At 37.6% G+C, this 15,651-nt stretch overlaps 2 protein-coding genes across 2 annotated transcripts; both read right to left on the bottom strand.

The window, feature by feature from the left end:
- Positions 1-1,431: 1,431 nt before the first annotated feature.
- Positions 1,432-5,871, bottom strand: LOC109788297 (glucan endo-1,3-beta-glucosidase 3). Its single transcript, XM_020346986.3, has 4 exons — positions 5,485-5,871; positions 3,469-3,963; positions 1,868-1,898; positions 1,432-1,772 (listed from the first exon to the last, which is right to left on the bottom strand). Exons 1-4 carry the CDS (start codon positions 5,543-5,545, stop codon positions 1,598-1,600), a joined length of 762 nt encoding a protein of 253 aa, XP_020202575.1. The 5' UTR covers positions 5,546-5,871; the 3' UTR covers positions 1,432-1,597.
- Positions 5,872-12,821: 6,950 nt separating this feature from the next.
- Positions 12,822-15,244, bottom strand: LOC145955047 (uncharacterized). The gene is made up of 5 exons (XM_083069744.1): positions 14,762-15,244; positions 14,520-14,658; positions 14,080-14,181; positions 13,815-13,990; positions 12,822-13,076 (listed from the first exon to the last, which is right to left on the bottom strand). The coding sequence occupies exons 1-5, from the start codon at positions 15,242-15,244 to the stop codon at positions 12,822-12,824; spliced, it is 1,155 nt and encodes a 384-aa protein (XP_082925870.1).
- Positions 15,245-15,651: the final 407 nt, after the last annotated feature.

The following is a 15,651-nucleotide window of genomic DNA, read 5'->3' as shown; positions in this document are numbered from 1 at the left end:
AAACAAGATATTGGATTGATTCTATTCGAATTGTTTTCTTGGTATCAGTGGATTGTCAAAAAAAAAAATTGAAACAAATACTCATTTGGGTAATGGATAAATAATTAGGGGATGAAAAGTTTTTTCTTCTTCTTTCTATTGCCTACATGATGAGAAAATAAAAAAAGAAAGGAATAAATAAGATAAACTTTTTAGAATCTATTAAGTTAGATAAAAAAAAGGAAGAAAAATAAAAATGTAACTATTAAATAATTTTTTATGTCATTTTAAATATGTTATCGAGTAAAAAGTAAATGGGTCATTTTAACAATTTTTTCTCTCGCACTTGCTTTCCTAATTAAGAAAATTTTTGTTTTCTTTCCAAACAAAATGTGCCAAAACTAGGAACAAAAAAAATTATTGTTTCATTTTTTCCAATTCATTCTCATTTCAACCAAGCAAAGCTTAAGGACAATTTTAATGGAAGCAATTCACGAGTTCCACAGTTCCACATGTTGTATAATAAGTATTATAGAAGGAAGAAGTTTCACATAACCTCAAGTTCTTTTATTTTTTTTCTTCACATTATTTTAAATAATTTCAAAGTTAAAGGACTCTTGAAAAATAACGATTTTAGCATATTTTGAAGCTGATTACTCATAATATTTCATTTTAATAACTTTTTTAATTTTTAACCGTTAAAATTTTATTATTTATTATTCGTTTTAAATGACTTTTATTTCCTTTTAATATTTCAATTCCCTATAAATAGACGTGTCTACTAAAAGGAAAAGAGACACTAAACAAAGTTCTCTTTCTTCGCTCTCACTCCTCTTCTTCTTTTTTCTACTCTAAGTTCTAAATTTTTTTCTTATTAGTTTTATAACCTCAATTCTATTATAAGATATTCCTATTATATCTTTAGAATTTGTTTAAATATTGTGAATAAATATTTTGACAATAAAATATATTTGTCAGCTCACTTAATACATATAATCATGTTATTAGTGATCTCACTTTGTAAAGTCATTACTACACAACCCATTCCTAATTTTAGCAAGAAACTCTAGAAAAGAATTTAAGAAACTCATAAACTATATATATATTTTTACTTAATTTTGTAACAGTTGTTTAATAGTTTCCCTAAGTCTAAAATAATTTTTTTTTTTTAATGATAAAGTTGCCAAAAGACGTCATCTCCCGTTGAAATGCTCTAACTGCATTCAATCTGCTACCCATTATTGCATAGTGAAATAATGTGCATCGTACAAACCCTAACTACAAGTAATCTGCTATCCCATTATTGCATACTGAAATAATGTGCATCGTGTATAGACATTATACAGTACAATCTATTAAAAGAATCTGAAACAGGGAGAAAGCAATATAAACATTTATATCAGAAAAAAAAAAAAAAAAAACTTTAAACTTATAAAGGTGGAAAAAGTAATGTACGGTATAAATCTCTGCTAACACCCTTTATATAATTGCTACTTTTATACAAAGTGATCTATCATGTATGTCATATTGATGATTTTGTACCTATGTGCTTTTCTAGTACCCCAAAATAAAATAAAATAAAAGACCAGATCCAAGAAAAATCTAACTTTCATTCATGTTAGAGATAATTCAATTCCAAAATTGCTAATGGCCATAGAATGAGGCAAACTTGTACAAGTTTAGTTGATGTAGTAGAAGCACCACCAGAGGCAGAGGGGTTCTTAGGTACAGGTACTGAACCAAAGACATTTGCACCACTTGTGTTTGTTGTGTTCAAGACTGATGAACTAATGCTGCAATTTTAAACATCACATTTTATGACAGTAAGTTTCTGCTACAAATTGTGGCACGGGAGAGAAAGAAAGAAGATATGGTATAAGATGATCACCTTGTGGATGCATATTGACATGCCCCAGTACCTGCAACGCATTAATAAATTAAATCCTTTTAACCAACCAAGATTCTTTTTTTATGAAAATAAAAGTATACATAAATAGATATTAATAGGTTATCTTCAATTTACCTCTATTATTAAAAGATCTAATTTACTCCTTTAATTTTTTTTTAAAATGAGACAATGTAGTCTTTTATGTCTAATTGAAATTAAGTGTTAAACCTTTTTTTTTTTTTTTATATGTAACGATAACTGTCATTATTTTTATTGTGTCACATGTGCAGGATGTTAATGTTATTAGTCCCAATTGAAAAAAAACAATTATATTACAATGTTTTAAAAAAAAATTAAACTTTTTAATAATAGAGGGGTTAAATTAAAAAAATCGAGGGAAGAGAAGATTAAGTTAACCATGTTAATATTAATATTAGGATAATGCTACTAACACACACTATTATCATAAATTAATGTAGTAGACCGGATTTTAAGTCAAGGGTCTTTATTAAAGTATACAGATTAGTTATTTTATGCACAATATTTTGAAAAGACAAATCGTGATAAATTATCTATACATGCTTTTGAGACATGTCCTCTAATAAAGTAGAAAAAGTAAAAAAGCTTAACTTCTGGCATCACTCAGTGGCACTTTTTTAGTTTCTGTATATCCCCCCAAGGCACTTTCAAAGTCTATTCAAAGATGCAGTAAAACATTTCAAAAAAAAAAGGATGCAGTAAAAGCTTATTTTATTTTCTCCTGTCTGTGCATAATGAAACCCAAGAAATAAGAATCCTCCCCAGGGACACTTCTTATCTCCAATCAAAGTCACTGTGCCTGTGTTCCACTTTGGTTTGAAGAAGGGTTGTAAAAGTGCTAGTTTTCTTGGCTTGTACATTTTGATTTGTGTTTCATATTCTTGAATTAAAAGTGGTCACCTAGCCTAAACCTTCAAATAAGTGGTTCATGGCCTATCTAGCTAGAGAAAACATTCTCTACCTATATATAATTACAAATATGTTGCTTTATTTTTATTTTATTTCTTATTTTTTTAACATCTTTCAGGAAATGATAAATTTACCATTTTTAATGTGTTTACCATTTTCCATGCAACTCTTTGAGAATAAAAAAAATCAAAAAGTTTAATTGTTTCATGCATTATCAATATAAATATTTTTATTTTATCAATCAATGAAAAAAATCATAATAGATATGATTTTTAAACTAATTAATATAAAAATTAATAAATTTATCATATATAAGAAATTGTTATTAAATAAATGACAATGGAAAAACACTTTACAATATTAGTGTATAGACTTTATACTTAAAAAAAGAGAGTCATAATTATTTGTTATAAAAAATTAAAATCAAACTAAACACGTCCATTATTCTTCTAAGGAGTAAGGTAATGACTCCAAGTAACCTCTTTCAACTAGTGAGCTTAATATTATATTTCAATTCAAAATTTTAAATTTTATGGAATTTTTCTTTTATATATTATTCAACATATTTAACTATATTAGATATGAGACTCTAATTCTGGTTTAGACACCAATGATAACATTAAGCATCAAAACAATAACAGTAAAAGTCTTACTTGGATTAGTGCTAGTGATGACAGCAGCTCCACCAAAGTTGCAGCTATTAGGAACAGGATTCTTCTGATAATACTTATTGAAGGCATAAGAAGCATGGTCTCTGACAGAATTTGGGAAGTAACAGCTTCCACCAGGTTGAATTGCAGAACAATCAGTGGCACCATATCCACAAGCATAGTCCAATGCCACTTGCAATGCTCTCTGTGAGGCTGTTGGGCTTGCAGTGCACCAGCTTGCACCTGATGAGGAATTATTTGGTGTGGAAGGAGTGGTGATTGGGAGTGTGGAGGCTGGAGAGACTGTATCTGGGTTGGAATTAGGATTCAGGATTGGAGATGTTGAAGTGATGGGAACCAAGTTGGGAATTGTGGTGATTGGTGTGGTAATATCCCTTTCAGTGGTGGACTTTGAGGCTGTTAATTCTAGTTGTTTTTCTTCATCATGCCTTAGTACATTCACATGTGTTGGTACTTCCCTATGTGTCCTACTTGAACCTGTATTTGAAATAACAATTGTAGTTTATATTAAGCATGTGCACCCTTTCTTATGGTTCAGTAACTCATTTTTGTAAGTCTTAATTGTAATAGGATCTGTTTAGATACATTTTTTTTCATTAGTTTATGTATAAATTATTTTATAGAAATTTTTTCCTTTTAACTTCTTTAAAATCTTATTTTTAATTTATATATAAACTGATTTAAACTTATAAAAAAAATATATTTTAATTTTTCTTCTTATTTTTCTTTTTGAGAAATACTAACATCAAATTTAAGAACTTCTACAATGTTTTACCCCCCAATAAGGAAATCACTTAAAAGGACTTAATAGGTCTCACTTATTACTTCATATTTTTTTACTTTATGGCCATGACTTCCACCTACCCTAATGATTCTCTCAAATAAGAACAACTTACTTCAAAGAACTACCCAAGAAATTCTTATTGGAGCTGCCTAAAGAGAAATGGATTATAAATCAAATTTTGAGGCACTTTTTGGAGGGGCTAAAAATGCTAGCTGGATTCAAATTGTTGTTACCATAGCATTCGATCAAAGTTGTCCTTGTGTTCAAATTTTTGCATAATTGCATTGAAACTAATTATTAGGCCCTTAGCCCTTCTTGATTGATTCAAAAGCAAACATGTTTAATAACAGTGGATCTAGAAAGGCCACTAGAGACAAGTAGGGTATCCTTTGCATTGAGACATGAGCCAAAAAGGTTGGTCCCCTGCATCTTTTCAGGAAACGGTCCAACCGGAGAAATATTGGATAAAACAATAACACGTGAAACTGCAGTTGTTATATCAGAGCATATGCAACCTCCCACATCAGTGTTATATCAGCTCTGATCTACTTTATGGGTTGTTTAAATTTTAGCAGAGTTACTTGTAGAAACAACTCTACTAAAATTTAAGCAACCTATAAAATGGACCAGAGTTGATATGACACTGATGTAGCACAGAGATTACTTATAAGGAACCCATTACGGATGGTCTTATTTATCTTATTAAATTACTTTGTGGGATACAACTCTATATAATTCATTGTAAGAACTGGTTGAAATTCAGCCAAGCATGCCATATACAATTATTATTATTTAAAAAAATTATGGGTAAAATAAAGTGCTCAAATGGTACACTATAGTGCAACATAAAGATAATTGCACCCAATTGGTCTAACATGTGTATCTATTAAACTTGAACAACAGCAAAAGGGGGAAAGAAAAAGGCCTAAAGCAATTTGAGATGCCAAACTCTGGTGCAGGAGATGCATTTTGGGTTTACAGAATTAAAAGGTGGTCCAAAGAATCTATGGCTAAAAGAGAAAAGCAGAAAATAATATGCAAAAAGGATAAAGAATACAAAAGGAAGCCATTCAAATGAGAAACTTAGAGAGTGAGCATTGAGAAACATTATCCTAAAACAGAAGCAACTTAGGTATATATCCATAGCAAAATAGAATTGAAGGAGCCAAATGAACAAACACATAGATAGGCCAAAGAAAGAAAAAGGAAATTACCTGAACAAAGGAAATGACCAAGTACAAGAAGTAGCACATAGTAATTTACACTTGTTTCCATCTTCAATCTTGTTCTTCTTCTCCTTCTTTTGCCTTCTTCTTCAATGTGGTTCCCAAATTATGCTGGCTCTTCTTTCCTTGAAACAACTAGAGAGAAATGAAGATATCATAAACTAGAGAAGATGAGTGGTGTTTGGGGGAAAAAAGTGTTTTGTTGGCTAATCATGTGAACAAAAATAAGCATATATAAATATTTATAGAGTATGTGAAGTGTGAGGTTTGAGAGAGGAGACACGATGTGTAGGAGTGTGCAAGCAAGAGGAGGGAAAAGGTGAGTTGAAAAACAAAGTAAAGTTGGAATGGAATTGTTTGGAATTTAGGCTCAGTGTGTGGGATGGTTAGTGATGATTGTAATGATGGTGCTGATGTGTGACATGTTGCCTTTTTCTATTCTATGTTTCTCTTTTTTACTGTTTTATTTATATCACTTATTATTATTATTATAAGTAGTGTTATTATTATTCTTTTTCTTTCCTTTTCTTTTTCTTTCCCTTTAATCTTGGCAGGATATGAAACTCTAAAATATAAAACTTCCTCCAATATGTTAATAAGTTGGCACTCTACAATATGATGTATAAATCGAATATGTTATTGTGTATGTCTTTAGTTATGCAAGGATTTGGACATTTGGTGTATGTCTTTAGTTATGCAAGGATTTGATCTAACATCGTGGATTGTGTCTTTTTAACTAAATTATATAAATTTAAATTTTGACTTTTAGACATTAAATAGATTATTTTAGAAAAGATTTGTATTAATACTATAGTTACTAAAAAAATTATATATACAAAAAATTTAATTGCAAGCAAAAAATATAGAGGCTATCACAAAACTTACTTAAAGTGAATTAAAGAATGTTTCTTTATTAAAATAAAAATAAAGAATTTTTAAAATTTCAAGTAATATTAAAGGATACACAAAAATGTATTAAGAAAAAACAACTCTCTATCCTTCAAAGTTACATTAAATAGCAACAACTCTCTATTTGTTCCTTCTTATTGAGATTTTTTTTTATCATAGATTACAAATATTAACGTTTTTGTTTTCATAGGAACTAAAATTAAATCTTGAAATATTTTAAGAGACTACAAAGTAAAAATATATTTTACCCTTTAGATTATAATCAAGATTTTGTGTTATTTTATTGTTATTAAATAGTGACTACTATGAGCAGGAGAGTGTCATTTCTTTTGTTATTTGATTTCGCTATCAACTTTTTCAAACTCTTCAGTTAAAGTAGTTCCATGTTTGTGGTAACCATAAGGATGCAGATAATATGTCACAATTTGTTCCGCGGATAAGTAATTTTTAGATTATTTGGATGAGTTAAATTATTTTTAATATTTTATTAAAAATAAAGAGTACTTTTTAGTAGAAATGTAACGACCCGGCAGGTCACCACACTCATAACCGCAGCACACCAGAAACACTAGACAGAATAGAACGAGTATATAAATATAGGATTTAGAATATAAATATATACAAATGTTCCAATCTGACTAAAGTTAGGGCGTACAATATAAAATACAATCTAAAATAGCCAGATAGTGGCTTAACATCCAAAACATTAGCCAGTTAAGACTCCCCGTCCTCTGCCAGCTATAAGCTTGCTCCTATCACAAATCTAGCCCTGCTCTGCTCCCATACAAGTATGATCATCGCAGTCCAAACACATGGAAACAACATGGGTAAGCTAGTATAAAAAGAACAAGATATAGGAAAATTTTTAAGTAATAACAGCAATTACAACCATCAACAATTCATCCATAAACATCCTGTCAGTTATTACCACACAGTTTATCAATACACACAAAATGCGTCGTCACGCATATCACCTCGGAGATCTCCTACAACACCTCAACCTTTCGGCCTACAACACCTCAGCCTTTCGGCCTACAACATCCAATATCAACACACAGTACAACACAACTGTACAGCTCAACATATCATCTTACAACAATGTACATGTGATACAACTCAACATAATAACTTACAACAATATACAACTGATACAACTCAACATCAGCAACAGTATTATCCACTAATCATCACATCATAATCGCCTATTTTAATTCAACTCAAACATTATTAATAGCATGATCAATAATTTTGCAACATACAACATATAATACGACTCACCCGTCTTGTTTACAACTCATCAATCATGCAAAATTACCCACCCAAACAACACCAATCAACCTAAGCACCTAAAACAACTTAACCAATGCTGACAGCTTGACCCCTCTTCACTAAAACAGCCATATCTGGAGTTCTAGAACTCCTTTTTGGGTGATTCCAGCGCCATTGGAAAGCTAAGATCCAAGGCTACAAATTTCATGAAGACTACAAAGTCCAATTCTAAAAGCACAAAGGCGCTCAGCGCCTCCAAAGCGCTCAGCGCTTTACCTCCAGAGATTCTCCTCTAGCTCTCTGCCCCCAAAGCGCTCAAGGCTTTAAAATGGCTCAATCCCTCCACCATTTTTGAACAACAATCCTGCAAAAACAAGAAATCCAAGCACATACAATCCACCCAAAACACCCCATTTTCATCCAACAACCCAAAAATCAATTCTTTTTCAACATGCAACCATGAAAACATCAAAACCCCAAATTTTCACTATTACTCCGAAACCCCGAAAACCTTAATTTCATCATTCTCAACCAAAAATCACCAAACATCAAACAGCTAAGGAGTTCTTAGAATCTCTTTAAACCAAAAACTCAGCAAAACCTAGCTTCCCTTACCTCGAGCAAAGATTTCGAGCTCCGGGCAAGAGAGAATGGAGAAGGAAAAGCTTGAAAGAAATGGAGAACGGAGAAGGAAGAAATCCGAACACTCCAGCTAGCAATCCAACTACTCAGCACCTAAGTTCACCCAAGAAGGAAGAATCAGCCAAAGAGTAGGAGGAGTTTGAGGGTGTATGAGTGAATGAGAGAATGGGAATGAGAAATGAGTATAGGGGAAAGGAAAAAAAACATACAAGCGGGCCTCACAAGAAATTTTTTTAATAGTATTTCTAATTTTGTATGTTAGAGTGTAATAGTCAATAAATTCTCTCTGCTTAAAGTGCCAAGATTATTAGCAATTTTACATTCTTTAGGTAATTTGGATTTACCTATATTTTCATTTTTAAGCAAAAAATACTTGTCTTTAATTGTAATGAAGGTATAGAAACTAACAAAGGACAAGAAGGCCCATCTAGTGAGTAACTTGTATTTTTTGTGGGGTAATGACCCGCCATGATTACCACACTGCACGACACACTCACTATGCCTATACATATACTAAAATAGTAATATAATATACGCATATCTACATCTCATGAATATGTACAACTATATGTAGCTTGTCTAGCAACTATATACAATATATACATAAGTATCTATCAACAACCGGTAGTCTACAAAATAAAATCCAAGTCCAGGCACCAACTATGGCTCCACTACTACTCTCTAACCTATCTCTGCCCTACTCCCATACAACGTATGATCATCGCAGTCCAAACCATATGGAAACATGCAAGGGTAAGCTAGATAAAATAAACAACTCTTATAATTAAGCATGTAACACATCAACACATAATTTCAATTTCACATCCAACACAAGCAACAAACAACACATATACTGTAACGACCTGACTGGTCACTACACACAGCACAGCACACCAGAACACCACACAGAAAAGAACAAGTATATACATATAGTGTCTAGAACATATATATATATATATATATATATATATATATATACAAGGTCCAAATCTGGCTAGAGTCAGAGTGTACAAAATACATCCAGCAATGCTACACTAAGTAGCTAAAAATAACAAAAGACTAAAACTCCATCTGCCAGCTGCAGACCCTCCTCAGCTCACCAACCTAACTCTGCTCTGCTCTCATACATAGTATGATCATTACAGTCCAAACCACATGGAAACAACAAAGGGTAGACTAGTGAAAAGAAATTAACATACATATATAAATATATGAATGGTAATAACGGCACTGCATAGCAATATCAGCACCGCATAGCGGCAATAACAGCACTGCATAGCAGCATTAACAACACCACATAGTGGCAATAACAGCACCGCATAGCGGCAATAACAGCACCGCATAGCGGCAATAACAGCACCGCATAGCGGCAATAACAGCACCACATAGTGGCAATAACAGCACTTCATAGCAGCAATAACAGCACCGCATAGCGGCAATAACATCATACAGCTCAGCATTAAATAGCACAGCCAAACAACTCACAGCCCAGCTAACACAGCTCAAAGCACAGTACAAAACAGCTAAACAACTTACAGCATAACAATTTACATCAACTACGTCTTAACACCATAATTCAGCAATTATCATCTAACAGCACAACAATATTCACCATCTACAGCTCAGTTCAGCATATAACCACATCCATAAGCAAATTTCAACACAATTCAACACACAACAGCCTATAATTACTCATCACATCCGCGCCCGGCGCGCTCATGGTCGCGCCTGGCGTGGCACAACTAGAGAGCACCAGGGACCAGCGCGCCCGGCGTAATTCCTATTGCGCCCGACGTGATAGGAGACAGAGACCTCAAAAGGTCTCACAAGCCCGACGTGCTCATCCCGTGCTCGGCGCAAGAAAGCAGAGACGTTCCCAGGGTCTCACTCCCGGTGCAATATAAATTGCGCCCAGCGCCACCTCTGGCAGAGACTCCCAAGGAGTCTCCACGCCCGGTGAGACATGGCTCACACCCTCAAGCTCGCCCGGCGCATACACCACTACGCCCGGCGGGCTTTCCCAATGGAGCCCTCTGGTGGTCACGCGCCCGGCGCGAAGAACTGCCCCTGGCGTGATACCCGGAAGCAACCCTCAAGCTTCAAAAATTTCTCCAATACCTTCACCAAATCAGCTTCCCAAACACATGCAATCGGCCCCAAACGTCACATTTTCATCAAACAACCCAAAAATCCCAGCTTTTCCCACATGCAACCACAATCAAGAAAAACCCCAAGATTTTCATCAACCCAAGAAAACCCGAAAACGAAATTTCTTCTAACTCAGCCAAAGATCATCAAACGTTAGACCACAAATGAGTTTCTAAACTCATTTTCCACACAATACAGCCAAGAACTAGCTTCCCTTACCTCGATTAAACGACTCCGAGCTCCGGGAAGAGACAAAGAAGAAGAAAGCTTGGAAAGGATGGTGAACGGAGAAGGAAGAAGGAAATTTGAGCGTCCGCAATCTTCTCAAAACCTACTCAGCACCTATGCTCACCACAACCACCACCAAGAAGAAGAAATCAGCAACAAGGAGAAGGAGAGAGTGGGAGTTGGGTTTTGGGGGAAAAAGGAAAAATGAGCGTCTCACAACCTCTCCAACAACAGGAGTTTTCGTCCCCGAAAACAGACTTACTTGGGAAATGAAACGGATACCGCTCCCTGCACTGTTGCTCAACCTCTCAAGTAGCCTCACCAGTAGCTGCATCCCACATCACCTTCACCAGAGCAATGGACTTGCCCCTCAACTCCTTCAGCTTATGATCAACCACAGTTACTGGCAACTTCTCAAAAGTCAGATTCTCCTTCACTCGCACATCATCTAGCTCTACCACATGACTAGGGTCATGAACATACTTCCTCAGCTGGGATACATGAAATACATCATGTAGGTTTGAAAGAGACGGTGGCAAGGCCAACCGATAAGTAACCGGACCCACACGATGTATGATCTGATAGGGACCAACAAACCTCAGTGTCAACTTTCTTGCCTTCAGCGCTCTACCCACACCAGAAGTCGGGGTCACCTTTAGAAACACACGTTCCCCTTCAGCAAACTCCAAAGGCTTACACATTTTATCAGCATACGATTTCTGCCTACTCTGAGCAGTCTTCATCCTCTCCTGAATCAGCTTCACCTTCTCAATAGTCTGTAGGATCATTTCTGGTCCCACAACCACTGACTCACCATCTTGGTACCAGCACAGAGGAGTCCTACATCTCCTGCCATACAAGGCTTCAAACAGCGCCATCTCAATACTAGCATGAAAGCTATTATTGTAAGTAAATTCCACCAGCGGTAAGACCTCCTCCCAGCTTCCCAAGTGGTCTAACACACAAGCCCTCAGCAAATCCTCCAAGGACTGGATTGTCCTCTCTGATTGACCATCCGTTTGCGGATGATAAGCAGAACTCAGCTTCAGCTTCGTGCCTAAGGCTTGATGTAGACTCTGCCAAAATCTGGAAATGAACCTCGGACCTCTGTTTGAAATAATATTGGAAGGCATCCCGTGCAATCGTACTATTTCCCTCACATACAACTGCGTCAGCTTCTCCAAGGACTACTTGATGTTGACAGGCAAGAAATGTGCACACTTGGTCAACCGATCAACTATCACCCAGATACCATCACTATTCCTAGCCGACCTAGGCAACCCTACGATGAAGTCCATAGTGATACTATCCCACTTCCATTCCGGAATCTCCATCTGCTGCATCAACCCACTCGGCTTCTGATGCTCCACCTTCGCCTTCTGAAAGGTCAGACAGGCTGCCACATATTCAGCTATCTCCCTCTTCATACTAGATCACTAGAAAGTCTTCTTGAGGTCTTGGTACATCTTAGTCATACCAGGATGTATGCTAAGTCTGCTCTTGTGGCCTTCCTCCAACACAGCTCTCTTCAACTCAGCATCCTGAGGTAGGAAAATTCTGCCCTTGAACCTCAAGATTCCATCTCTGCCCAGCTCAAAGCCAACAGCCTTCTCAATTCCCAGCAAACCAAGAAGCTTCACTAGCTCAACATCTTGCTACTGCTTAATTCCAACCTGCCTCAAGAACTCACTAGTTATGGTAATCATCCCACAACTAATGTGATCATGAGCTAACTCCACACAAAGATTCAAATCCCTGAACTTCTCCACCAGCTCCAGCTTTTTCGCCATCATACTAGACATGTGGATGGATTTCCTACTCAGCGCATCTGCCACCACATTGGCTTTCCCAGGATGATACATCAACTAGAAGTCATAATCCTTTAGAAACTTCATCCACCACCTCTGCCTCATGTTCAGCTCCTTCTGATCAAACAGGTACTTCAGACTCTTGTGATCACTAAAGACGCTGAACCGAGTATCATACAGATAATGCCTCCATATCTTCAAGGCAAGCACAACTGCTGCTAACTCCAAGTCATGAGTGGGATAATTCCTCTCATGGTTCTTCAGTTACCTTGAAGCATATGCCACCACTTTCATGTTCTGCATCAGCACACACCCCAAACCCTAGTGAGAAGCATCACAATACACATCAAAAGGTTCACCAGAGTCGGGCAACACCAGCACAGGAGAAGTAGTCAACCTCCTCTTTAGCTCATCAAAACTCCGCTCACAAGCATCAGTCCAAATGAACGGTTGCTCCTTCCTTATCAACTGGGTTAGAGGCGCTACTATCTTGGAGAATCCCTCAATGAACCTTCGATAGTAACTCGCTAGACCTACAAAACTCTGAATATCAGTGACAGTTCTTGGACGCTCCCACTACAACACCGACTCCACCTTAGCCAGTCAACAGCAATCCCCTCAGCTGAGATCACATGTCCCAAGAACTTCACCTCCTCCAACCAAAACTCACATTTTGAAAGCTTAGCATACAACTGCTTTGCCTTCAAAATCTCCAGCACCAACCTCAAGTGCTCTCCATACTCCTTTGGAGTCCTTGAATAAATCAGGATGTCGTCAATAAACACCACCACAAATTTATCCAAGAAGGGCCGGAAGATCCTGTTCATGTAATCCATGAACATAGTCGGGGCGTTGGTCACACCAAACGGCATCACAACATACTCGTAGTGACCATACCTAGTTCTGAAAGCAGTCTTCGGTATGTCACTCTCCTTCACCCTGATCTGGTGATAATCTGACCTCATGTCAATCTTTGAGAAAACGGATGCTCCCCTCAGTTGATCCATTAAGTCATCTATCCGGGGAAGTGGATATTTGTTCTTAATGGTCAACTTGTTCAACTGCCGGTAATCAACACACAATCGACTACCTCCATCCTTCTTCTTCACCAACAACACAGGAGCACCCCACGACGAAACACTCGGCCGCACCAACTACTTTTCCTAGGTCCTCCAACTGACCTTTTAACTTAACCAATTCAGCAGGAGCCATCCTATAGGGAGCCACCGACACTGGCCCCGCACCTGAAACCAAGTCAATGCTGAACTCCATCTCCCTAACAGGAGGCAACCCAGGCACCTCATCCGGGAACACCTCAGCAAAATCCCTCACCACATCAATCTCAGCAATGACCCTTTCGAACTCCACACTCATAACAGCAAGCAGAAGACAGCACTCTGCTCCATCTCTCAGCAATGATTCATCTTGGCCAGCTGAAATCAACAACTCATCCTCCACTTTAGGAAAGATCAGTCTCCTATTGGCACAATCTATAAGGATGCGATTGGCAGACAACCAATCCATCCCTAAGATTATGTCAATGTCCACCAAAGGTAAACAGATCAAGTTCACCTTATACCTTTCTCATTCATAACAATCAGACAACCAGCACACAGCTCAGAAGCAACTACCGAAGCAGAAGAGGGCGTCGACACAAGCAGTCTCAACCCCAAATCACACACTGGCACACCCAGCATAGCAACACAAGCATAAGATATAAAAGAATGAGAAGCACCAGAGTCGAAAAGAATCATCACATCCTTACCAGCAGCTCTACCCTTCCCCTTCACAAGATCTAAGGAAGTAGAAGCTTCAGCCCCAGTCAAAGCGAATACTCTACCAGTTGTAGTAGGTCTGTCACCCCTCTAAGCATCGCCTCTCTAGGCACCACCCCTCTGAGCATCTCTCTCCGGTCTGTTTCCGGCGGGACAGTTGGTCGACTCATGACCCATCTGATGGCACTTGAAATATCGGTTCTCCGTGTGTGGACAATCCTTGACAAAATGGGGCCTAGCACACCTGTAACATCTAAGAGTGGCACCTCCACCCTGTCTCCCTCCACTAGCAGCATCAGAAGGTTGCCTAATGACAGGACCCCCTTGCTGTGGTTGGGGCCTATCATATGGCTTCCTCTAACTTCCTCCTCTCTTGGACCCAGCTGGTCCCTCAGCAGTCTTAGTCACACAATTGCCACCTTCCAACCGCTCAACAACCTTCGCCTTCTCCACTAAGGCCGGAAACTCAGTGATGGCCATAGGCACCACCACCCTCTTCAGCTCATGCTTTAGACCCTTAGCAAACTTCCTACATTTCCAGGCCTCAGATATAGCTTGCGAATAGAAATGAGCCAGGTGCTCGAATCTCATCGCATACTCAGATACTGTCATCTTACCCTGGTGCAACCGCATAAACTCACTCTCAGGGAAGTACTTCTCCAAGAACACCCTACTGAAGCACTCCCAATCAACAACCACTCCTCTAGCGGTCAGCATATGGTGAGTACCCCTCCACCAATGCTCAGCCTCCCCAACCAGCATGTACACAACATATGCCAACCTCCCCTCCTGAGAACATCCCAACATAGTGAAGATCTTCTCCAACTCACAAATCCAGTGGTCAGCTACCTCTGGATCTGCATCTCCCTTAAACTGTGGAGGATGGCATTTCTGGAACTCAGCTAGATCCCGGCTCTCCTGTGACCCCACGGGCCTTGCTACACCAGTTGCAACTCTATCAGCGTCCATCCTAGCAAAATAAGCATTTTGCTGCTGCATAGTCATAGCCATCATCTCCATGGCACGAGCTATCTGCTCATTGATTCTAGTCATTGTCTACAAAAGTAACAACATCTTCAGTACACAATAACTAAACCAAATAACAATCAACAGCACAACAATCAATGAAGAAATCAGCACAACAAAGTAACACAACACAGAGCTCAGCACAACAAAAGCCTAAAGGAACCACCCCCAAAGAGTGTCAACTGGGCTCGAACTACTCTGATACCACTAAAGTGTAACGACCCGACTGGTCACTACACACAGAACAGTACACCAGAACACCACATAGAAAAGAATAAGTATATACATATAGTATCTAGAATATATATATATATATATATATATATATATATATATATATACAAGGTCCA

Source organism: Cajanus cajan, chromosome 2 (assembly GCF_000230855.2).
Source record: "Cajanus cajan strain Asha chromosome 2, NIPB_CcT2T_4, whole genome shotgun sequence".
NCBI lineage: Eukaryota > Viridiplantae > Streptophyta > Magnoliopsida > Fabales > Fabaceae > Cajanus > Cajanus cajan.
This window is presented reverse-complemented; position numbering and strand designations above follow the sequence as displayed.

Bases quoted from the DNA above. Each gene is read 5' to 3' on its own strand.
- LOC109788297 (XM_020346986.3), bottom strand. From the start codon at position 5,545: ATGGAAACAAGTGTAAATTACTATGTGCTACTTCTTGTACTTGGTCAT. The intron at 1,899-3,468 runs GTAAGACTTTTA...AATGCGTTGCAG, and splicing joins CATCACTAGCACTAATCCAA to GTACTGGGGCATGTCAATAT. The intron at 1,773-1,867 runs GTGATCATCTTA...TTAAAATTGCAG, and splicing joins TGTCAATATGCATCCACAAG to CATTAGTTCATCAGTCTTGA.
- LOC145955047 (XM_083069744.1), bottom strand. From the start codon at position 15,244: ATGGACGCTGATAGAGTTGCAACTGGTGTAGCAAGGCCCGTGGGGTCA. The intron at 14,182-14,519 runs GTGTGCTAGGCC...TGGGTGTGCCAG, and splicing joins GCCACTCTTAGATGTTACAG to TGTGTGATTTGGGGTTGAGA. The intron at 13,991-14,079 runs GTATAAGGTGAA...GCATCCTTATAG, and splicing joins GATTGTTATGAATGAGAAAG to ATTGTGCCAATAGGAGACTG.